The sequence below is a fragment of the Aquarana catesbeiana genome, linkage group LG08, assembly GCF_042186555.1.
Source record: "Aquarana catesbeiana isolate 2022-GZ linkage group LG08, ASM4218655v1, whole genome shotgun sequence".
Lineage (NCBI taxonomy): Eukaryota > Metazoa > Chordata > Amphibia > Anura > Ranidae > Aquarana > Aquarana catesbeiana.
The window spans coordinates 296,164,472-296,190,321 of NC_133331.1; the positions used below are offsets into that span (position 1 = coordinate 296,164,472).

General features: G+C 45.8%; 2 protein-coding genes across 2 annotated transcripts in view; both read right to left on the reverse strand.

Annotated features, from left to right (window-relative positions):
- LOC141106826 (uncharacterized) overlaps nucleotides 1-25,850 on the reverse strand; it is a 559,651-nt gene that overhangs the window by 529,266 nt on the left and 4,535 nt on the right. The gene's annotated exons all lie outside the window — the stretch shown is intronic.
- On the reverse strand, nucleotides 1,860-25,517 carry LOC141105003 (uncharacterized). The gene is made up of 3 exons (XM_073594811.1): nucleotides 24,142-25,517; nucleotides 3,562-3,784; nucleotides 1,860-3,345 (listed from the first exon to the last, which is right to left on the reverse strand). The coding sequence occupies exons 1-3, from the start codon at nucleotides 25,505-25,507 to the stop codon at nucleotides 2,592-2,594; spliced, it is 2,343 nt and encodes a 780-aa protein (XP_073450912.1). The 5' UTR covers nucleotides 25,508-25,517; the 3' UTR covers nucleotides 1,860-2,591.

Here is a 25,850-nt window from a genome sequence, read left to right on the forward strand (position 1 = left end):
TGCTTAATTCATTCCGCTATGGTATGTGGGCTGAGGGATTTCCAGTGTACTGGTATACCCATTTTTGTGGCATTTAGTAGGTGTAGGGCTAGCGAGCAGTGGTAAGCGTTTTTTGGGATGGAGGAATGGTGTAGAAGTGCTTGGGCTGGTGAGAATTCCAATTGGAATGTGGCGATTTGGATCGTGAGGCGGTGGATTTCTTTCCAGAAGTTTTGGATTATAAGGCATTCCCACCATATGTGAAGGAGAGAGAGCACCTTGGTAGAACATCTCCAGCAGGTGGGGGGCAGTCGTGGGGTTAATTTTGTGCAGTTTGAGGGAGGTCTTGTACCATCTGGAGAATAGTTTAAAGCCATTTTCCTGGGCCGAAACATTGATTGTTCCCTTGTGTGTGTATATAAGAATATATTTTTTCCCAATCATCTTCTGAAAGGTTGATTGAGAGATCTTTTTCCCATTTCGTGCTCGCTGTGTTGGACTTTGGGTTGTGTTCTGCAAAGAGAATGGAGTAAATGGTTGAGATCAGATGTCGCTGAGGTTCTGTGTTGGTACTGTGTGTGTTGTCTCGAAAAGTCTGAGCGTGATAGGGGGTCATTAGGAAAGTGTCGGAGTTGCACATATGTCCAGAGCAGGAAAGGTTGTCCGGAGAGGTCTTTTTCCCATACTTACATGGATGTCCTCCTGTTCTCACGCTGCTCCTGGGACTTGGGTTATCACAGATCGGGTAAAGGGCCAATCATAGCAGGCCATTTACCATGTGATCAGCTGTCAGCCAATGACAGTTGATCATGGAAGTAAACAGAAGCCGGTCATTGGCTTTTTTTTTTTCCCTCCCGCTGTCAGCATGAAGAAAAGAAGAAAGCTAACTGGAATGTAACAAAAAAGAAAAGAAGAAAGCCATTAACCGGCTTCTGATAGAGGGACATCGGTCGATCGCACCATACATGTGAGATATCATGGCACACGTCAGAGTGGGAGCAATAATTCTAGCACCAGTCCTCCTGTGTAACCATAAACTGGTGACCTGTAAAGGCATTTAGAGCGTTGTCTATAGAGATTTTTAGGTACCGTAGTTTGGCGCCGTTCCACAGGCGTTTCGTCAATTTTAAAGCGTGACATGTTAGGTATCTATTTACTCGGCATAACATCATCTTTTATATTTTACCAAAAAAATTATTATTATATTGTGTTTGTTTGCACTAAAGTTCATTAACCACTTATCCACCGGGCACTTTCACCCCCTTCCTGCCCAGGCCATTTTTTCAGCTTTCAGCGCTGTCACACTTTGAATGACAATTGCGCGGTCATACAACACTGTACAGATATGACATTTTTCTTATTTTCTTCACACAAATAGAGCTTTCTGTTGGTGCTATTTAATCACTGCTGGCATTTTAATTTTTTTCCCAAAAAAAAAAAAAAAAATGACCGAAAATGTTGAAAAAAAAAATTTGTAAATAAGTAATTTTTCTCCTTCACTGATGAGGTGGCACTTATGGGCACTGATCAGGAGGCACTAATATTCTGCACTTATGGGCACTGATAGGTGGCACTGGTGGGCATTGATAGGTGGCACTGACAGGCGATTAATTAACTTACATTCTTCGATGTCTACTAAACTCAAAAGTGTATGAGTCTGATCTCAGTCATTTGTAGTAAACCGCGCCTGAGGAAGAAAACAAATAAAAAATGTGTTAAAGGAAGGTGACAAGCATTGGCCCAGTCGCAACAAATTCTGTCCATATCTAAATGAGTGATTTCCTATGACTGTCAGCTCCATCTAGTGGCCAAATGGCAGTATTAATACCACAGGGCCAGATTTCTGCCACTAGATGGAGCCGGTAATCCAATATTTGTCATGATTAGACAAAGGCGTGTCACATTCGTTCAACATTTTTTTTTTTAGAAACAGACCTGTAAGTGTTTGTGAAATCTTCCACCACAAAATCTACTCAGCCAATGAGAGGTAATGACTCCATTTTTTATTTTAAAAGGCCTAAAGGACCGCCTTTTAAGTGGTGGGGTTAACGTGTTTCGTCCTGGAAGACGTCTTGAGTAAAAATAGACCTCTTGCAAGAGTTTACACCACAAAATGTAGTCAGCCAATAAGAGGTAATGACTCCATTTTTATTTTTTCTCCTGCTATCAATGGCCAACACAGTACAACACTTCATCCATGTCTTTGGTGATCTCTGATCTCTTTATCAACTGTTTCCTGCTTTTTTGTATGTTGTTGTCTTTTTAGTTGGAAAGTTTTATTATCCCCACATGGGTGTGGCCCCTTTCTCAATACTATGTTTCAATGGGAGAAACATTTACCAATCCAACCTCTAGATGGCACTGTTGTATCATTCATTCCATAGGACATCTTTGTCAAAAGGTCAGGCTATGGTTGAGGTCTATGAACTCTTTCTTACATGATGAAGATCAGCCATGGAGTATATTTGAGGTGTATATCAGGGTGTGCTTCTTCCCCACATGTCCAGCAACATTCATATACAAGACATTTCCCGCACTCACTAATACACCTCGAGGGTTGTGTGGGACCCCTGATGTACAGGAAGATAGGACTTCAGTGAGGAACAATTCCCTCACTCAGGACAGGAAAATGACTTCACCACCATGTGCAGTCTCTGGTGTCTGTACAGATCGGACTTCTTTGAAAAACAAATCCCGCACTCATTACAGGAAAGTTTCTTCTCCCTCGTGTGCAATTTCTGATGTTTTTGAAGATGGGACTTATCTGAACAACATTTCCCGCACTCAGGACAGGAAATTGGCTTCTCCCTCATGTGCAATTTCTGATGTTTTTGAAGATTGCACTTCTGTGAAAAACATTTCCCACACTCAGGACAGGAATACGGCTTCTCTCCGGTGTGAGATCTCTGATGTTTGACAAGCTCTGATTTATTTAAAAATAATTTTCCGCACACCGGACAGGAATACGGCTCCGCGCCTGTGTCATATCTCTGATGTGTGACAAGATCTGATTTCTCTACAAAACTTTTCCCACAGAAATTTATCTGATGTTTGAAAAGACTGGACTTCCAAGAAAAACATTTTCCGCACTCTGGACAGGAATACGGCTTCTCACCCGTGTGCAATCTCTGATGTAAGCGAAGACTGGACTTCTGTGAAAAACATTTCCCGCACTCAGGACAGGAATGCGGCTTCTCCCCCGTGTGAGATCTCTGATGTACGGAAAGATTGGACTTCTGTGCAAAACATTTTCCGCAGTCAGGGCAGGAATACGGCTTCTCCCCCAGGTGAAATCTCTGATGTGTGCTAAGACTTGACTTCTGTGTAAAATATTTCCCACATTCAGGACAGGAATACGGCTTCTCCCTCGTGTGAGATTTCCCATGTGTGACAAGATCTGATCTCTCTAGAAAACATTTCCCGAACAAACGTCTCTGATGTGTGTAAAGATTGGACTTCTGTGAAAAACATTTTCCACAGTCAGGACAGGAATACGGCTTTTCCCCCGTGTGAGATCTTTTATGGTTATTAAGGGTGCGTCTTGCTGCAAAATGTTTTCCGCACTCAGGACAAGAATATGGCTTCTCCCCCGTGTGAGACCTTTGGTGTCTGTTGAGATCGTATTTCATGGAAAAAAATTTCCCGCACTCAGAACAAAAATATGGTTTTTCCCCCGTGTGAGATCTCTGATGTCTAAAAAGATGAGACTTCTGTGAAAAACATTTCCCACACTCAGAACAGAAATATGTTTCTTGACCCGTGTGAAATCTCTGATGCTGGGAAAGATGAGACTTCTTTGAAAAACCTTTCCCGCACTCAAGACAGGAATACGGCTTCTCCCCCGTGTGAGATCTTATATGAAGATTAAGACTGATTTTAAAACTGAAACCCTTCCCGCACTCAGGACAGGAATACGGCTTCTCTCCTGTGTGAGATCTTTTATGCACATTAAGATCATATTTAGAACGGAAACACGTCCCGCACTCAGTACAGGGAAACCTCTTATGTGTTGGAGTGACGGCACCGTCCCTCACAGTCTGAGGTTCCTCAGGATAAGAGGAATACGATGGTCCGGCACCGTCCCTCACAGTCTGAGGTTCCTCAGGATAAGAGGAATACGATGGTCCGGCACCGTCCCTCACAGTCTGAGGTTCCTCAGGATAAGAGGAATACGATGGTCCGGCACCGTCCCGCACAGTCTGAGGTTCCTCAGGATAAGAGGAATACGATGGTCCGGCACCGTCCCTCACAGTCTGAGGTTCCTCAGGATAAGAGGAATACGATGGTCCGGCACCGTCCCTTACAGTCTGAGGTTCCTCAGGATAAGAGGAATACGATGGTCCATCTACACTGTGTGGTGCCGGATGGACATTTGAGGTAGTCGGGTTTTCTCCTGGACTATACTGTGTGATGTCCTCATCTTCTACTTTACAGTCTGGAGACAAAGTGAGACAATCCTCTGAGGTTTTCCTCATCTCTCGTCCATCTACTAAAATAGAAATACAAAGATTATTACTAGACATGAGCAGATTGGTTCCCCTAACCAACCAAGATAAAGACCAGGCTGATCCTGAAGACCACCATCATTGGGTTATTGACTCCTCCCTCATTATCACTTTCTGTTTAGGGTTCCAAAGTTGGAGGATGTTATCACATTATTATCAACATGTAAAAGTCTGTGCTCCAATCAAATAATCAGATATAAAATGTCCAGCTGGTAGGAAATGGGTGTAACAAAAGAGAATACATATTATGTGTATATATAGCAGTGGGTGGAGGGGAGAGAGCAGAAGTCAGGAGTATGTAATGTACAACATAGAGTATATAGTGCAGGGGTCAGGAGTATGTAATGTACAATATAAATGGTTTATGATAGGTCAAGCAACACCTATGGTGAAAATCAACATTTTGCTGCCAGCTGAACCCCAGAATCTCCATAAATCCAGTCTAGATACATAAATTGTGTCTGCAGCACAGAGAAGGAAGATTATCCGAGAGAAATACAGGAATACAGGACGGGGAACACAGCTCAGGAAAGTGACCAGGAGATTACAGGCTGATATCACCCAGCCCCCGCCCTACTCTGGACCAATCAGTGAGCAGTATGAGTGGAGGAATGTATTTAGTGTTAATGACCCACCTGTGCTGATCTCTGTAGGAGTGTCCTCCTCTATAAATGTCCCCGTTATTCCATCCTCCTCCATAGACTGCTGATCATCCCTCACATACGTCTCTACACACAACACTGGCTGTGTATGACCACCTGAAATGGCTACAGACTCTTCTGGCTTGCCTTAGAAGATCTTGCAACCCTGGGTACCCATTTAGGAAATGCTGCACCACCAAATTGAAGACATGTGCCAAGCCAGGCACATGTGTCAACTTTCCCTGTCGAAGGGCAGACAGGAGGTTTGTGCCATTATCACACACCACCATTCCTGGCTCAAGCTGGTATGGCATGAACCTCCCCTGGGCCTGACCCTGCAGAGCAGAAAGAATCTCTGCTCCAGTCCCCTAGACAGACCAGCTGAAGCACTGCATGGCATCTTTATCCTGACTCATTGAATAGCCCCTTCAATGCTTGGGTGATACTGTTGGTTTATAGGAGAATTCAACAGAGGAGTGCATGGAGGAGGAGGAGACAAAATCTCATCATCATCATCATTGTCTGTATGGAGACATAGTGGCAAAACAAGCCCTGTCCTGTATCCTTCCTACTTGCAAGCAGAGTTCCCCAGTGTGCCGTGAACGAAATGTAGCATCCCTGACCATGCCTGCTGGACCACGTGTTAGCAGTTACGTGGACCTTTCTGCTAACTGCCTTGCCCAACGATGCCACAATTGCCTCCCACGTGCTGGTACAGAGCTGGAATGTATTTAGTGTTAATGACCCACCTGTGCTGATCTCTGTAGGAGTGTCCTCCTCTATAAATGTCCCCGTTATTCCATCCTCCTCCATAGACTGCTGATCATCCCTCACATACGTCTCTTCTTCTTCTGATTTAACCTCAAATTCTATATCGATTGGATCTCCACTCTAAACCAAGAGAATGAGAGAGAATATCATCTGTAAGATATAAGATTTATTATTGTGACATCACAAAAAAAAAAAAAACACACACACATTGTCTCCACGAGTCCATATTCTAGAAGCTCCGTCTCACCAACCTTGTAACAGTGAGGGATGGTGTGATCTTCCTGTGTGGAATCCCGGGAATACAGAGGACGGGGACATCTCTCTGGTGGGTTTCTGTAGCTGGATGACTCCACCATGGTGTCCTGGTACAGATCTTTGTGTTCTTCCTCCGTCACCCCATCCTCATCATCCTCCTCTTTTATCTCTTCTTTAACCTCAACTTTAGAATCTCTCAGGTTTCCACTCTGAATATATAATAAAATTGACATCAATTGTAACAATGCAGATAATGTACAGGTCCTAATTAGAGTTGGGTGAAAGGTTTGGCCCAAACATCGCCTGTTCGCCCGTTCGGCGAACACCCGAATTCGGGCTGCACAGAGCATTCTAAGCTCTAATTGGGCAAAGCTTTCTCCAATCAGGACACAGTGAATAGCTGGTTGTTAAGGAGTGGGGCCGGGAAGCCGGCCACGTCATCCTTAACAACTGATGAGTCATCAGCTGTCAGTGGGCTTCTCTGCTGACAGCTGAAGGAAAAAACAAAAAAACATTGCCGGCAATAAAAATGTGAAAAAAAACCCGCCATGGCATCCCCCCCCTCCATACCAGGTCCAGTATGCATCGATCAGTGATGTCACAATGGGGTGTGGCCACCAGGTAACGTCGCCAGGTAGCTCCGCCCCTTACCTATAAGAACTGTCAAACAGTAGGCGGTCAGCCTTCATGGACAATGGAACATTTTTCGGGGGGGTTTTGGGCTCCGGTGGTGGCAGTGTTTATTTTTGACACTTTTTTTTTTTTTTTTAGGGGAAAGGGTAGGAGTACAACGTACCCCATACCCATTCACATGGGGGGGGGGCTGGGATCTGGAGGCCCCCCTTGTTAAAATGAGGCTTCAATATTCTAAATATGCCCCCCGCCCGCAGATCCCAACAACCACAGCCCAGGGTTGTGGGGAAGTGACCCTTGTCCCCTTCAACATGCTCCAAAGCACACCCTGCCATGTTGAGAGCATGTGGCCTGGTATGGTTCCGGAGGGGGGGGGGGTGCTTGCTTGTCCCCCCCTTTACTGGTCTGCCAGGCTGCATGTTCAGATAAGGGTCTGGTACAGATTCTGGGGGGGATAAACACCGTTTATCCCGGGGATCCCACGCCGGATTTAAAAAAAAAATTTTTATATAGCCGGGTGCCGGGAATTGTAACTGCGAGTCAATTTAAATGGGATTTTTTTCTTTATTAAAGTCAGTTTTGCTGCAGCAGGTTCTATACATGGTACAGATACGCCTCTTTACAGGCAGACTAAAAGGACCCCCCAGGCACTATACTTAAAGGAATTTTTCATTTTTATTGTTTCACTTTAAGTATCACTAAAATCACTGCACTTTTAACCTCTTCTGCACCGCTCCCACTACATATATACTGCGGCAGGGCGGCCCGGCTGTGAAAAATCACGTACCTGTATGTGATTTCATTCACACGATCTGGGGCACATGCCGCTGGAGCGCCACTCCCACTGTGACTGGACACAGCGAGAGTCAATCAGCAGGTCCGGCAGCCGCAATGGCCACCAGGACCCGCCGATCGTTTGGCGGAAAAAGAAAGAATAGTGGTCTGCCTATGTAAACAAGGCAGACCGTTGCTCTGTCAGGGAGTAAAAGAGATCTGTCATGAACCATGAATCAGATGAAGACAGAAAATGCAGTAAAAACCTTTTGATAAAATGGTACAAATAGTAAACGTAATCAAAACATAGCCAGGGTTGGGTAATCAAAGCAGGTAGTCAGTGCTAGCCAGTAAATCAGGAAGCCAGAGATCAGTGTAGTCGGAGACAGCAAACAGGATCAGGAACCAAAAGGGACGTTAGCCAGGCAAGTCTTTAACAGGAACACAGCAGAGAATCTTCTGCTATGTTGACCAAGGTGAAGGCATGGGAGAAATGAACCAGGCAGTTTAAATAGCCAGAAGGGGCTGGCTGACGAGCAGGAAATAATCACCAGGTGAGGCACTGCAGACCGATGAGTGCTGCAAATTAACAGACAGCTGAGCACTGAGAAGGGAGGGCTGAGCCCAGCCCTGACAGTACTCCCTCCTCAACTACCCCTCCTCCCTTGGAGGGCCACCATATTTGAGGGGAAAATGTCTATGGAAAGGAGGAGGACAGGAGCATGTACATCCGAGGGTGATACCCAAGAGCACTCCTCCCGAACCGTACCTTTTCCAATGAACCAGGCACTGTATGCACCCACGGAACCTACGGGAGTCAATGATTGATCCTATCTCATACTCCTCATGGTTCTCAAACTGAACCGGGCAAGGACATGGTACCAAGGTGGTGAAGTGGTTACACACCAAAGGTTTTAATAAGGAGACATGAAATACATTTGAAATACACATGTTAGAAGGAAGGTCTAATGTGTAAGCCACTGGGTTGATCTTACGGAGAGTACAGAACAGCCCAATAAACCGTTGTGCCAGTTTAAGTGAGGGAACACGGAGTCGGAGGTTGCGAGGTGACAGCCAGACCCTCTCCCCAATCTGGTTGGAAGGCGTAGGTAGGCACCTGCTGTCAGCATGGAGTCTGTACCTATCACTGACACGTTGCAAGAACTCTTGAACCCGTACCCAAGTTGAATGAAGACCACGGAGATGCTCCTTTAACGCAGGAATTCTTTGAGGAGCAAATGAGCCAGGCAACATGGATGGCTGGAAACAATAATTTGCCAAAAACAGAGATAATCAGGAATCGGCACTATTGTGAGCAAACTCCGCACAAGGTAAGAGGTCTGACCAGTTGTTATGGTGGTCAAAAATATAGCAGCGTAGAAACTGCTCCACGGCTTGGTTGGCTCTTTCTCTGCAGAGGAGGAGGAGAAGGAAAGCTCAATTCCTAACTGTGCACAAAAGGCTCGCCAAAATCTGGAGACAAAATGGCTACTCCTGTCCGAAATGATGACCTTGGGTAGCCCATGTGATCGAAAGATCTCCCGAGCAAAAATAGACGCTAGTTCTTTGGATGTGGGCAACTTCTTAAGTGGAATACAATGTGACATTTTCGAGAACCGGTCAACCACCATAAGAATAACTGTGTTGGCCTGGGAGATGGGTAACTCCACAATAAAACCCATAGACAGGTGGGTCCAAGGCCTCTCTCCATTGGGTATGGCTTGTAGGAGACCCACTGGAAGGTGTCATGGTGTCTTACACTGAGAACACATGGAACAATCGGCAATAAAGGCGACTACATCCACGCAGAGACTAGGCCACCAGGATTTTTGGGAAATGGCCCAAATGAGTTGATTCTTCCCTGGGTGGCCAGATGCCTTGTAAAAATGGTAAGTCTGGAGCAAAGCAGTGTGGAGACTCTCAGGGACAAAGCAGCGGTCACAAGGTTTCTCGGGAGGAGAGTGGATCTGAGCGGCAAGAATTCTGTCACCCGAGGGTGAAGTGAGACTGGTATGAACAGTGGCCAGAATACGATCAGGAGGTATCACAGGAACAGGAACCGACTGCATCTTGGAAGCGAAGGAAAACTGGCGCGACAATGCATCATTTCTTACATTCTTGGTACCGGGTAAGAACGAGACTACGTAATTGAAGCTTGACAGAGAAAGAGCCTATCACACCCTTCTGGGAGATAAATGTTTACACTCAGACAAGGAATGTGAAAATTCTAGTAGTCAGTCAAAATGAGGACCGGTACAGTGGTACCTTCGAGGAGATGCCCCCATTCTTTAAGAGCTAAAATGATCGCTAACAGCTCTCTGTCCCCAATCTTTTAAATGCATTCTGCAGGAGACAATTTCTTGGAAAATTAGCCACAAGGATGCATAGCGCTCTCAGAGGTAGGACGTTGAGACAGAAGGGCACAAACTCCAGTCGCGGATGCATCAACCTCAAGAATGAAGGGTTACGTTGGGATTAGGATGTGCCAACACAGGAGCAGAAACAAAGGCAGCCTTGAGAGACTCAAAAGCTTTAATGGAATCCAGAGACCAACTCTTTGAGTTACCATCTTTTCTGGTCATATCAGTCAGGGGTTTGACCAGAGAAGAGAAGTTACGAATAAACTTCCGATAACTGGCAAAGCCAAGAAAATGTTGTAGCGGACGTAGACCTACGGGTCGAGGCCACTGTAGAACTGCAGATGGTTTTTCGATGGACCCAGAGAAACTAGCATTAGAAATTACATAACCCAGAAATTTAACCTGTGCACGATGGAACTCGCACTTCTCCAACCTACAATATAGGTTATTATCTCTCAGCCTCTGTAGCACACGGGAGACATCTGTGTGGTGGTTCTCTAGGGAATTAGAATATATGAGGATATCGTTGAGATAAACCACCACACATTGCTGCAACATATCTTGGAGGACATTGTTGATAAATTCCTGAAAAACTGCAAGAGCTTTGCAAAGACCAAACGGCATTATGAGGTACTCATAATGTCCTGTCCTAGTATTAAACACAGTTTTCCATTCATTGCCCTCCTTGATCCTCCCGAGATTGTATGCCATAAGCAATGGAATTGGATACGCGTTCTTAATCATGATGCGATTGAGACCCCTATAATCAATACAAGTTCCCAGTTCTCCACTCTTCTTTTTCACACAGAAGAAGCCAGAACCAGCAGTAGACGAGGATTTGCGGATGAACCCTCGAGGAACTGCGTCGGCAACATAGTCCTCCATGGCTTTATCCTTCGAGACAAACAAAGGGTAAACCTGGCCACGAGGAGGCATGGCACCAGATTGAAGGTCAATCGTGCAATCATGCGCCCGGTGTTGGGGCAAACTACCGGCTTGACCTTTGTCAAAGACATTGCCAAATTTGCGGTACTCCTCTGGCAGGGAGGAGAGTGAAGAGGTGCACAAGACCTTAGCCACTTTCCAAAAACATGTTTTACTGCATTGTGGCGGCCCGGAAAGAACCTCAGCCTGAAGCCTCTGTAACCAAGGATAACCAATAACCACCGGATAATGGGGTGAGGAAATAACTTGAAATTGGATTATCTCATGGTGATGAGCCCCTACGGCCATAGTCAATGGAGCAGTCTCATGAGTCACATAGACAGGCTGTAGAGGTCTCCCGTCAATAGCCTCAATGACAAGTGGAGTGACGCGAAGCTGCAGCGGAATCAAATGATTAGACACAAAGGCACCATCTATGAACAGGCCTGCAGCCCCGGAGTCAGTTAGAGTCTGTGTCTCGATGGACGACTCAGACCAAGAAAGGGTGACGGAACCAGGGGCGTATCCTTCTGGATAACTGGGGACGTAACAACAGGTCTACAGGAAGTCAGGTGCAAGCGTTTCCCAGATGGGTAGGACAGGACTTCAGAAAGGACCTGCCTGGCCACAATAAAGGCACAATCTCTCCCTCCTCCTAAAGGCCCTCCTCCTGCGCAGAGAGACGTGTGAAGCCCAACTGTATGGGTTCTACTTCATTGGCAGACTCAGTACCAGGAGGTATGGGAGGTGAGGGAGGCACGGGTGGGACCGCAAAGCTTGGAGCCAAAACGTACAGGAGGCTTCGGCAAGCACTCCCTAAAGGAAGGTCTCTCTCGGAGTCTGGAGTCAATCAGAATGACAAACGTGATCAACTTCTCCAGATCTGTAGTTATGTCCCAGGCTGCTATCTCATTTTTTTTTTAAAGATATTTTTATTGCGGTTTTACGACATACAGACATAAAACAAAAAAGGCACAAACAAAAACTACAACACCGATAACAGAATGCTCCTACTCCAGCATATCATGAAAATCTGGGCAGTGTGCAATAATAAACTAGATATTACATCTACCAGTGGATATAAAACATCAACAGAGGAGTAAGCGATACGGTTTTTAAACATCCTGGACATAACAGAAGTTCCTGTTTAATACAACACTCACAAGGTGAACCCCTGTCATGGTAGTACAGGGGAGAGGGTCAGTGGGCTAGCCATATATTGTGCCCCATATTTTGTGGAACGCTTTAGTCCTCTTACGGATGTCAATGGTAAGTTTATATAGCGGCAGGGAATCATTGACAAGTTTCATCCACATATTCCGTGTTGGGGTCTCTGACCCTTTCCACGTCAGCAGGAGGGACTTCCTCGCATAGAAACAGAGGATGCGAAGTAGTCTCTTAGCCTGAGGCTGGACAGCGAGGTCACCAAATATGCCCAGCAGACCGTTTTTTAGGGTGCGCCATATTTGGCAAACCCAGTGCAGAAGATATGAAGGCCCCCATGTCCACCCAGAAGCCGCGTACCAGTGGACACGTCCAAAAGCAGTGGAGAAAATCAGCAGTTTGTCCGCAACCGCGGAAGCAGTCAGCAGAGGGGGATAGTCCCATTTTATACAGTCTAGCAGGGGTGGGGTGCGAATGATGGAAAATTTTTACTTGAATCACCCTGTCCCTCGAGGAGATAACAGAGGTTTTGAACGTATCACAGAACTCAGACCAATTCTCTTCTGCGATAAGAGATATCAAAAAGGAGGCCCACCTCTCTTGAGCCCTCCGAAACCTAGGGTTAGTGCCTGTCATGAGAGTGGAGTAATATGTGGATATAAGTTTCGTCTGGTCCGGGTCTCTCAGACGTTTTTCCAGTTGAGGTGTCTTAATAGGACTGAGCAGAGAACCAAACTGAGTACGTATAGCAAGTCTGAGTTGTAAATAGTAAAATACGTTTTTCCAGGTCAGGTGTCTTAATAGGTCTGAGCATAGAACCAAACTGAGTACGTATAGCAAGTCTGAGTTGGAAATAGGTATGTCGATGGGATGTCAAAGTCTGTCTGTTGTTGAGAAAAGGATTTAAAACCCTGGGGGGTATATAGATGACATAGGTATTTCACTCCCTTTGATGACCATCTGATGGGGTCAGGTATAGAACATAACTCCTTAAGGTTAGGGTTGAACCACAAGGGACTGTTGGGGGAGGTCTGCCATGAATGAGCGGACATTTTCACAACTACCATTCGGAATGGGGAGCGGGAGGTTTTGGATTATCGACATGCCCGGTCCAGGTGGTGTGCATCCCCTATAGGCAATGCTGTGGAGTGTCTCGAATGAGGAAACAATGGCTCCCTCAGTAGTGGTGCAGGCATTATCAGAGTTAGGATGAAGCCAGTCATGAATGTTACCCAGCTGGGATGCTTGGTAGTAAAAGGTAGAAGTTAGGGAATGCCAGACCTGCCATATGTGAGGGGAGTTTTAAGCGCAACTCTAGGGGACTGCCTGTTCCAAAAGAACCTAACACAGATGGAGGCAATGCCTTTAAAACGTGGATTTGGGAATTTTGCAAGGTGAATTAGCCATAACATACAGTGGTTTAGGTAAGTAAATAATTTTAAGGACATTGGCTCTCCCCATGCTGTCTCATTTTTGATGTTATCTGAGAGACCATGAGAGAAAGCAGCCACGAGGGCCTCATTGTTCCAAGCGACCTCTGCTGCCAGAGTACGGAATTCAATGGCGTATCCAGCAACAGTTCTCGTACTCTGATGGACATGAGGTTCCTGGCAGCAGAAGTGGAGCGAGCAGGAACGTCAAACACCCTTTTAAAGGAAGCCACAAACTCTGGGTAACTCAAGACAATGGTTTTTTGCATCTCCCATAGAGGGTTTGCCCAGGCCAAGGCTCTCTCAGAAAGCAAAGAAATTATGAAACCGACTTTGCTTCTGTCCGTGGGGATCGCCTGGGGCAGCATCTTAAAGAGTATCCTAACCTGGTTGAGAAACCCTCTGCATTGAACTGGATCGCCTCCAAACCGATGGGGAAGCGGAGAGGAACCAGACATACCTCTTATAGAGGTAATACTCAAGGTGGGTGCCTCCACAGAGACTGGAGCAGCAGCAGGGACGGCCTGCAACTCCAGATGTATACCGGAACAGCCTCAGTGGGAGGATCCAGGTGAGCCATGCAACTCAGCAGCGTTTGTAACGCCATGGCAAACTGATCCAGACGGTGATCCTGGTCATCCAATCTGGAAAAAAATATTACCACTAGGTGGATTGGCTGCATCTTCTGAATTCATGGCCTTCGCCTACTGTCAGGAACCATGAATCAGACGGGGACAGAAAATGCAGTAAAAAAAAAAAATCACACCTTTTAATATAGTGGCAAAAATGGCGCAAATAGTAAAACGTAGTCAAAACATAGCAAGAGTTCGGTAATGAAAGCGGGTTAGTCAGAACAAGCCAGTAAATCAGAAAGCCAGAGATCAGCATAGTCGGCGACAACAAACAGGATCAGGAACCAGAAGGGACGTCAGCCAGGCAAGTCTTTAGCAAGAACACAGCAGAGAGAGAATCTCTAGATACGTTGACCAAGGCGAAGGCGTGGGAGAAATGATCTCTCCTTTTATCCAGTGCATCCACTACCCCCACAGTTAGAAAGCACTCCCTAGGGACACACTTAACCCCTTGATCCCCCCCTGGCGTTAACTCCTTCCCTGTCAGTGTTATTTATACAGTGACAGTGCATTTTTTTAGCATTGATCACTGTATTGATGTCACTGGTCCCCAAAAAGTGTCACAGATTTGTCCAACGCAATGTCGGAGTCCCGCTAAAAAAAAAAAATCACTTGTCGTCATTACTAGTAAAAAAAATTTAAAAAATAATATATAATATAATAAAAAAAAAAAAAAAATATATATATATATATATATATATATATATATATATATATATATATATATATATATATATATTTTTTTTTTTTTTTTAATTATATTATAATAATAAACAATACAAAAAATAAAAAGTCCATAAATTTACTCCATAGTTTGCAGGCGCTATATTTTTTGCGCAAACCAATCAATATACACTTATTGGGATTTCTTTTTACCAAACATATGTAGCAGAATATATATTGGCCTAAATTGATGAAAAAATTAGATTTTTTTTTAAAAAAATGTATTGGGTATGTTTTATAGCAGTAAGTAAAAAAATATTATTTTTTTTCAAAATTGTCTGTCTTCTTTTGTTTATAGCGCAAAAAATAAAAACCGCAGAGGTGATCAAATACCACCAAAAGAAAGCTTCATTTGTGGGGAAAAAAAAGGACATCAATTTAGTTTGGGTACAATGTCGCATGACCGCGCAACTGTCAGTTAAAGTAACGCAGTGCTGTATCACAAAAAAATGGCCTGGTCAGGAAGGGGTAAATCCTTCCCGAGCTGAAGTGGTTAAAAACAATTGTTTTTAGAAAACATTTTTTGCATTGATACGTGTCCCCAAAGAGCAGTACCTGGACCCTCTAACCCCTTTTTATGGCACATAAAATTCAAAATGGGGACTCTTTCTCATGTTCGGGTCCCATAGACTTGAACGGAGTTCGCGGTTCGGCCCATCTCTAAATACTAATGATACTATCAGTGATCGTTCCTCATCTACCTGATGATGGTGAGGGATGGTGTGACCTTCCTGTGTGGAATCCCGGGAATACAGAGGACGGGGACATCTCTCTGGTGGGTTCCTGGTATTAGGTGGCTCCATCATATCCTTGTGTCCTTCTGAAAAGTCCTCCATCACTCCATACTCCTCATCCTCCTCTTTATACTCTTCTTTAACATCAATATTATCATCCCTGAGGTTTCCACTCTGAATATTAAATAAAACGTTCATTGTAACAAACATGTTTGTGTATAAATCATAACTACAAATAGTTGTCCTACCTGACGATGTTTTGCATAGTTGTGTTCTTTTAGTATGGAATCCCGGGAATACAGAGGACGGGGACATCTCTCTGGTGGGTTCCCATTACTGGATCCATCTGTAGGAAACACACACACTGACTGAATACATTGTTTCTATGTGTTTATCAGATGATGGGGGATCTAGGTGGACCCTCCGTACTGCTCTCTCCTTTACAATAAAGTCTCCTCTTACCCGGTGATGTGAGGGGCGGCTGATTGTCCATCATGACGTCCTTGTAGAGATCCTTGTGTCCTTCTAAATACTCCCACTCCTCCATGGAGAAATAGACAGTGACATCCTGACACCTTATAGGAACCTGACACACACAATGATACAGTCACCATCCAGACACATCCCTTGTGTTGAACCTTCACAGACATCAGGAATAGTTGTTTCCTCCACCATAAAACTTATAATTATTTTTTTTATTATACAGTATTTATATAGCGCCAACAGTTTACGTAGCGCTTTCATAAAATCAAACATACATTTTGTAAACCCCCCCCCGCCCCCTAAATAAAACCCCCATACTCCGTTAGTATAAACTGAAAAGGTGAAATTGATGGAAAAGCGACACATCCCCAAAATGAAGGAAATGTTCTGCCCCTGGAGGGGTTAATCTAGGTTTCCACACTATATATGTGTGTATCATCATCTGCTGGAGATAAAAGACGTCATAGTGACTATGGAGGAAGAGGACGGACATGACGGGGGGGTTACTGGGTGTAAATAGAAAATGAGATCTTATTACCTCCTCTGCTGCCACTTCCAGCAATGTCTCCTCTCTACCTCCTCCCGACTCACCTCTCACTCGGAACAACCTATTTATAACCTGACATCACTTCCTGTCTGTCCCTGACATCACTTCCTGTCTTCTATAGAGACTTCCTGTCTGCAGGAATTAGATCTCCATCTTGTGGAGGTCAGAGGAACTGCAGCCCCGTCAAACGACTCGTAGTATGAACACGGCCTGCTGTGTGTGTATGTACTGTATATCCTTATAGATGGGGTCAACTCCACTCCCACCAAGGGGGGTAGAAATAAATACCTTCCATTTCTCCCCCTGCTACCCTATCTCCACATATCCCTCTTTGGTTAAATCCCTCTCTTCCACACTTTTATACTGTCCCGGATCCCCAGGCTTGGGGATCCTATATAAAAGAAAAACCTAGAAGCATATAGCTGGAAGCACTGGCCTACTACCCTTCCATACCCTTAGATCCAAATTTAATTTACCCTCCCACTATTATTTTAGATACCTTCAGGTTTCCCGTGCCTTCACTTGTCAATCTTCAGGGCACCAATTGTCTCTCTCATACTCTGAGCTGGAGGCTATCCTTAGATAGGGTCGCCACCTCATCCCTTTAAACCCGGACACATACGAATTACACAGGTTCTAACATTACTTTAATGCAGATAAGACACCAAGTGAGTTTAATTATACCTTAATCAGCCACAGAACCTGTGTAATTCATATGTGTTTGGGTTTAAAGGGATGAGGTGGCAGCCCTATCCTTAAAGCACCAGACATGGAGAAGCCCACCTCTGAATTGTATCCCTATCTTTTAGTGGCGGTCGGTCCCGAGCTATCCTCATTACGCCAGAAATGGACTGTGGATATTCCTGGACGATGAAGACTGGAAAGAGATCTGTGACTTTCCCTTCTCTCATTTGGGATAAAATGATCCAATTTAAAATCTTACACCGAGCTTACTATACTCCGTACAGAGTCCATAGGATGATTACCTCACTTTCCCCAGCATGCTGGCGCTGCTTGCACCAAACTTTTCACATCTTTTGGACATGTCTGGCTATAGTACAATATTGACAAGACGTATTGGAAGTGATAGGTAGCGCGACACAAATTGTCTTTCCCCTTGAACCACAATAATGTTTACTGGGTCTGGTGGAATTGTTGGCTGCAATGGTGGATAAAAAGACCCTTATCAGCCTCCTGTTATTTTAGGCTCGTAAGGCAATTACTATGTGTTGGAAACAAGTCTCTCCTCCCACAATGCCCTTTTGGATGCGTTTAATTAATTCTAATTTGCCTCTGTACCAAGCCATTTATACTAATAGAGGATGCCCCTCTAAGTTCCAGAAGGGGTAGCGGAGGAGGACACAGAGGGGGAGAGGAGGAGGACACGGAGAGGGAGAGGAGTACATGGAGGGGGGGGGGCGAAGGAGGACATGGAGGGGGAGCGTAGGAGTACACAGTGGGGGGGGCGAAGGAGGACATGGAGGGGGAGAGGAGGAGTACACGGAGAGGGGGTGGAGGAGTACATGGAGGGGGCGTGAAGGAGGACGTTGAGGGAGAGAGGAGGAGGACACAGAGGGGGAGAGGAGTACACAGAGGGGGGGCGGAGGAGTATATGGAGGGGGGACGAAGGAGGACATCGAGGGGGAGAGGAGGAGGACACGGAGGGGGAGAGGAGTACACGGAGGGGGGCGAAGGAGTACATGGAGGGGGGCGAAAGGAGGACACGGAGGGGAGCGGAGGAGGACATGGAGGGGGAGCGGAGGAGTACGTGGAGGGGGGGTGAAGGAGGACACGGAGGGGGACGGAGGAGGAAATGAAGGGGGAGTGGAGGAGGACACAGAGGGGGAGTGGATGAGGACACGGAGGGGGAGAGGAGGAGGACATGGAGGGGGAGTGGATGAGGACACGGAGGGGGAGAGGAGGAGTACCTGAAGGGGGAGAGGAGGAGTACACGAAGGGGGAGCGGAGAAGGACCCAGAGGGGGAGCGGAGAAGGACATGGAGGGAAAGCAGAGAAGGAGCGTAGGAGGACACAGAGGGGGAGCGGAGAAAGAGCGGAGAAGAACCTAGAGGGGGAGCGAAGGAAACGGAGGGAGAGTGGAGGAGAACATGGAGGGGGAGCAGAGGAGGACAGGGAATGGGAGCAGAGGACACGGAGGGGGAGCAGAGGAGGACACGGAGAGGGGGTGGAGAAGGACCCTATGGGGGAGCGGAGAAGGACATGGAGCAGGATTGGAGGAAGAGGGGAGGAGGACACAGAGGGGGAGCAGAGGAGGACACAGAGGGGGAGCAGAGGAGGACACAGAGGGGGAGCAGAGGACACGGAGGGGGAGCAGAGGAGGACACGGAGGGGGAGTGGAGAAGGACATGGAGCGGGATTGGAGGAGGAGGGGAGGAGGACACGGAGGGGGAACGAAGAAGGAGCAGAGAAGGACCCGGAGGGGGAGCGGAGAAGGACCGGAGGGGATAGTGGAGAGGGAGGACATGGAGGGGGAGCGGATAAAGAGCGGAGAAGGACCTGGAGGGGGAGCAAAGGACACAGAGGTGGAGTGGAGAAGGACACAGAAGGGGAGCGTAGGAGGACAGAGGAGGACTGAAGGAGGACATGGTGGGGACCTTAGGAGCCACAGAGGAGGAAACGGAGGACACAGGGGACAGTCAGGGATGATCAGTGCAGCGGTGGGGGCCTTTACAAGCACCGGTCTCCCTGTATAGATTTCAATAAAGCAGCTAAAAGCCACGGGGGGGAGAGGAGGAGAAGTGGCTCCTCAGCTGCTTTATTGAAATCTTTACAGAGAGATTGGTGCATGCAAAGGCCCCCCACCGCTGTACCGATCATCCCTGACTGTCCAGGTATCGGGTTAGGCATCGGAGCATTTGCACGAGTACAAGTACTAGTATCAGTGCAACCCTAGTTTCATAAATTTAAATATTCTCTAAATATTTTTGTCGAAAAACGAATCCAGACCAAAAGGAATTGCACACGTCTAACAGTTATGTGGGGTTCATTTGGAAATTCCACCCCCCACAAGATCGTCATAGAGATGGATAATTTTATCCCAAAAGGGGGTAATTTGTGGGCATGTGCCCCCAAATGTGTGTCATGGTGTCAGGGGCCTGTAAGCATCTCCGGCACATGTCTGGTACGTCAGGATCTAATTTATGTAGGTTAGAAGGGCAGCGATATCACCCAGACAATTCTGGCAATATTTAAAGTGTTTGTTAAACCCCCCCGCCAAAAAAAATGCTGCTCCTGTCCCTTTAATGTGCAATTAGCAGCGTGGTGCTTTTTAAATGATCCCTCTGTATCTCCTACAATAGCCGTTTGATAATGCCATGTCCTGACTCCTCCCCCCCGGAGTTCTGACCACGATTACCATGTCTGCTGAGCTGAGAGATCGTAGTCTGTGCATGTCTCTCCTATTCTCCTCTCAGCTCCCCCTTCCTCCCCATCCCCCTTCCTGTGAACACGTAGCCTCTCTCCTCTCTGTTTGTCTGCTTGGCTCTCATACTTAACCTGAAAAGCTCCCATCCCCTCTGTATTAGAACAAGAAGTTCCCCTGTGTCTGTGTTATATCATAAATATGATTATCACATGACTCCTTGGCTCTGTCTCTCCTCTCTCCTCTCCTCCCTAGCTGATGTCAGTGGCAGTGCTCGCCCCCATCCCCCCTTGGAACTCTCAGCTGGCAGAGGAGAGGAGAGAAAAGACAACTGATGGCAGGAAGAAGGTGTGTTATCAGTACAGATAAGCAGATTTATGATACAACACAGGCACAGGGGAACATATTGTCCTAATACAGAGGGGATGGGAGCATTTTATACAAGTGGCTTAACAACCACTTTAAATGAGTGATTTCCTATGACGGTCAGCTCCATCTAGTGGCCAAACTGTGGTATTAATACTACAGTGCCAGATTTTTGCCATGTAGTCATAAGTGAATGGGTATAATATCTCCGGCGTTTGTAGGAAACCATGCCTGATGACGGAAACCAAGGGATCAATGTACAGAAGATTTGTTGGATGAGTGTGACAAGAATTAGCCCAGATGCGATCAATTCTGGCCGTATTGTAATTAGCAGAGTGATTTCCAATGAGTAGAGTAAGGGGGAGTTAGGGGAAGGGGGACAATTGAGACTTTATATGAAACACACCACTAGGGTTTCATATAAAGTCCCAATTGTCCCCCTTCCCCTAACTCCCCCTTACTTTTCTCATATACATAGGGATGGAGACCTGTGTACTGGATGGTCATGGTCTCATATAAAGTCCCAACCTAAACTTTTTGTTCCAGATTTCCAATGAGTGTCAGCTCCATCTAGTGGCCAATAATGAGGTATTGTTCCTGAAATTCTTCCATGTGGAAAAGGATTGTTGTAGCCCCCTGGTCCTAAACTGGGGTTATAATATAAATGTAGTTTCGGGCTGGGCTGTAGCCATCTCAGATTGATTGTACAGTTTATCTGTTCTTTCCCTAAGCTCAATTATGTTGTACATTTCTCACTGTCGCCAGTTGGAGTCACTGGTACCGCAGGCCAGTATGAAAAGTACAACTAGGTTAAGTTCTGGAAGAGGATCTATATTTGGGCTGGGCCATGTGCTCACTCTCTTGCCTCAGGCCCTCCTGGCCTGGAGATGTGCTGCTGAAGTGAGCTCTGCAAGTAGACCTAGATGCCTGTCTGGGCGACTACTAATCCTGGAGGTGGTCCTCAGGCTGTCTTGCTCGGCGTGGAAGAAGTCAAACCAAATAGAGAAGATCCAGGGGAGGACTCATGCTGGAGAGAGCCTGGATGCAGGCTGGTCACCCAGAAGGGTATGGTGACTCGTTTGAAGGACGCACCTACATCTAAAACATGCTTACAGTGTCGCCGGGTCGGCTTATAGGTTCTGACACTGTGAAGCCGAATCTTTGTCTACATCGGAAAACGTGTTTGAAGTATCGCCGGGTCGGCTTAAAGGTTCTACTACTGTGAAGCTGTACTTTTTCGGGATCCAAGGAGTCTATAAGTGATCTGCTCCTGGTATCTGAGACCCCCAACCCTTTCTCCTACTACTTCCTTCCACGTTCTCCATTAACCACTTCCGGACCGCCCGCCATCGATATATGCCGGTACTTTGACGTTTGACTTTAAATACCGGGGTTATGGCAGCAGATAGCTGCCATAACCCCGGTATTTTCTTAAATGGCGGGTGGTGCGCTTTAAGATAAAAGTGGTCTCTGTGGCGGATTCGCAGCAAGATCACTTTTCATCGTCGGTGGGAGAGGTGCCCACCCCCCCTCCCGCCATGTTTCGGTCGTCTAAGCCGCTTACTGGAGCCGTCTGTAGCGGCGGAGACGATCCGTTCCTTTCCCCTCAGAGGCACTAAGTCAAGGGAGGGAATGGTGGCCCCCCCACTCGACTCAATGCCGTTGGATGACGGAAGCGACGTCAAATGTCACTTCTGCCCAACGGCCTTAAAAAGGGTCATTTTTTTTTTGTAAATGTGAGATCCGAGGTCTTTTTGACCCCCCAGATCTCATATTTAAGAGGTCCTGTCATGTTTACATTCCTTGTAATAGGAATAAAAGTGATCTCATTTTTTTTTTTAAAGGGACAGTGTAAAAATAAAAAATAAAATAAATAAGAAAAAAAAAATTAAAAATGTAAAGCGCCCCGTCCCTCCGAGCTCGCACGCAGACGTAAGTCGCGCCCACATATGTAAACGGTGTTCAAACCACACATGTGAGGTATCGCCGCGATCGATAGAGTGAGAGCAATCATTCTAGACCTCCTCTGTAACTCAAAACTGGTAACCTGTAGAAATTTTTAAACGTCACCTATGGAGATTTTTAAGCGTCAAAGTTTGTCGCCATTCCATGAGCGGGCGCAGTTTTGAAGCATTACAGGTTAGGTATTAATTTACTTGGCGTAGCATTAGCTTTCACAATATAAAAACAAATTGGGCTAACTACTGTTTTCTTTTTTTTTTATTTAAAAAAGTGTATTTTTTTTCAAAAAAATTGCGTTGGTAAAACCGATGCGCAAATACGGTGTGACATAAAGTATTGCAACGACCGCCATTTCATTCTCTAGGGTGTCTGGAAAAAAACATAATGTTTGGGTGTTCTAAGTAATTTTCTAGAAAAAAAAGAAGATTTTACTTTGTAAAAACAAGTTTAAAAAATAGACCAGGTCCTTAAGTGGTTAAAGCTTTGAAAAGATCAAAAAGTAACTGGCGCCCAATTTTTGTTCAAAACTCCCCAATGTAGCCTTGGACTCAGCCCTGGGGTACATGCTAGCTCGCCCCCCCCCCCACCCCTGGTGGTGACGCCCTGCCTTCAGTAGACCCAGGGGGGCCCTACATTGTGATACAGAATTATGGACACTAGATGGAGGCAATGATCATAGAAAATCACAGTTATATAAAATATGGACAATATTTGTCACGGCTGGGCAAACCTGTGCCACATTCCATCAACTATTTGTTTTCTTATTCATAATAGACCTCTAAGTCTCCGCACCACAAAACGTACTCAGCCAATGAGAGGTAATAACTCCATTTTTATCTTAAAAGGCATAGAGGACCGCCTTTCAGTGGTGGGGTTAACGTGTTTCGTCCTGGAAGACGACTTGAGAAAACAGACCTCTTGCAAGAGTATAGACCTCTAAGTCTCAATACCACAAAATGTACTCAGCCAAAGAGAGGTAATGACTCCATTTTTATTTTAAAAGGTGTAGAGGACTGCCTTTTAAGTGGTGATGTGTTTCGTCCTGGAGGACGACTTGAGAAAACAGACCTCTTGCAAGAGTTTACACCACAAAATGTACTCAGCCATGATTACGTAGCTATCACATTAATATTACAATTGTACTTTTATGGTAACAAGGGGCGTAACATAGGCAGGCTAATTCTAATCAGGACTGGAAAGAATGCAAACATGTAATGAAAACATTATTAGTGCCGTGTGCAATACATACAAAATACAATACAATTCTATACAGAACTTACACATTTCCTTTACACATTCATTCTACAAAGTTTAAGGAACAGACCTGTAAGTGTTTGTGAAATCTTCCACCACAAAATGTACTCAGCCAATGAGAGGTAATGACTCCATTTTTATTTTAAAAGCCCTAGAGGACTGCCTTTTAAGTGGTAAGGTTAACGTGTTTCGTCCTGGAAGACGACTTGAGAAAACAGACCTCTTGCAAGAGTTTACACCACAAAATGTACTCAGCCAATGAGAGGTAATGACTCCATTTTTATTTTTCTCCTGCTATCAATGGCCAACACGGTACAACACTTCATCCATGTCTTTGGTGATCTCTGATCTCCTTATCAACTGTTTCTTACATGATGAAGATCAGCCATGGAGTATATCTGAGGTGTATATCAGGGTGTGCTTCTTCCCCACATGTCCAGCAACATTCATATACAAGACATTTCCCGCACTCACTAATACACCTCGAGGGTTGTGTGGGACCCCTGATGTACAGGAAGACAGGACTTCAGTGAGGAACATTTCCCTCACTCAGGACAGGAAAGTGGCTTCTCCCCCTTGTGAGATCTCTGATGTCTGTAAAAATTGGGCTTATTTGAAAAACTTTTCCCGCACACAGGACAGCTATATGGCTTCTCACCTGTGTGTAATCTCTGATGATTGTTAAGAGAGGACTTGTGTGAAAAACATTTCCCGCACTCAGGACAGGAATACGGTTTCTCTCCTGTGTGAGACCTTAAGTGAATGTTGAGAGTGGATTTCTTTGAAAAGCATTTCCCACACTCAAAACAGAAATATGGTTTTTCCCCCATGTGAGACCTTTGATGTGTGAGGAATGTCGACTTGTCTGAAAAACATTTCCTGCACTCAGCACAGGAATATGGCTTCTCAGCCGTGTGAGACCTCTGATGTATGAGAAGATGGGACTGCTGCGTAAATTTTTTCCCACACTCGGAACAGAAATATGGCTTTTCTCCCGTGTGAGACCTCAGATGTACGACAAGTACTGATTTATCTACAAAACATTTTCCACACTCAGGACAGCAATGCAGCTTCTCCCCCGTGTGAGTCATTTGGTGTTTGTTGAGATCGGAATTCCTTGAAAAACATTTCCCGCACTCAGGACAGGAAAACGGCTTTTCCCCCGTGTGAGACATTTTGTGTCTTTTGAGATCGGACTTCTGTGAAAAGCATTTTCCGCACTCAGAACAGACATGTGGTTTTTCCCCCGTGTGAGTTCTCTGATGTGTGTAAAGATGTGGCTTCTGTGAAAAACATTTCCCACACTCAGGACATGAACACACCTTCTCCCCTGTGTGAGATCTTTTATGCACATCAAGTTTGTATTTAGAAACGAAACACTTCCCGCACTCAGTACAGAAAAACCTCTTATGTGTTGGAAAAACAGCACCGTCCCTCACAGTCTGAGGTTCCTCAGGATAAGAGCAATACGATGGTCCGGCACCGTCCCGCACAGTCTGAGGTTCCTCAGGATAAGAGGAATACGATGGTCCGGCACCGTCCCTCACAGTCTGAGGTTCCTCAGGATAAGAGGAATACGATGGTCCGGCACCGTCCCTCACAGTCTGAGGTTCCTCAGGATAAGAGGAATACGATGGTCCGGCACCGTCCCGCACAGTCTGAGGTTCCTCAGGATAAGAGGAATACGATGGTCCGGCACCGTCCCTCACAGTCTGAGGTTCCTCAGGATAAGAGGAATAGGATGGTCCGGCACCGTCCCGCACAGTCTGAGGTTCCTCAGGATAAGAGGAATACGATGGTCCGGCACTGTCCCTCACAGTCTGAGGTTCCTCAGGATAAGAGGAATACGATGGTCCATCTACACTGTGTGGTGCCGGATGGACATTTGAGGTAGTCGGGTTTTCTCCTGGACTATACTGTGTGATGTCCTCATCTTCTACTTTACAGTCTGGAGACAAAGTGAGACAATCCTCTGAGGTTTTCCTCATCTCCCGTCCATCTACTAAAATAGAAATACAAAGATTATTACTAGACATGAGCTGATTGGTTCCCCTAAACCAGGACTCCGCCCACATCAGGCAGCTTTGTCTCTGAGGATCTTACAATTCCCCCCTCAAGGTAACTAGTAAATGGGTCCTCTGATCTCCTACCAGATCATTTCTTTATTCATGGACCTTAGTCAGAGAGTGAGGAAACAACGAGAACTGTCTTTTATAGGAGTGACAGTGATGAGGGGATTATAGGACGAGTGTCCCCACCCCCTCTATCACTCATTGCCATCTTCCCAACACAAGAAGTCCTGCACTTCCTTATTTAGTCCATGATTTAGTC

Excerpts from the sequence above, each read along its gene's own strand:
- LOC141105003 (XM_073594811.1), bottom strand. The coding sequence starts at position 25,507 with ATGAGGAAAACCTCAGAGGATTGTCTCACTTTGTCTCCAGACTGTAAA. Across the intron at positions 3,785-24,141 it reads CTGTCCTGTGTGCGGGAAAA|GTTTTTCAAAGAAGTCTCAT; the intron begins GTTTTTCAAATA and ends AGTGCGGGAAAG. Across the intron at positions 3,346-3,561 it reads AGGTCTCACACGGGGGAGAA|GGAGAAGCCGTATTCCTGTC; the intron begins GCCATATTCTTG and ends ATCTCACACGAG.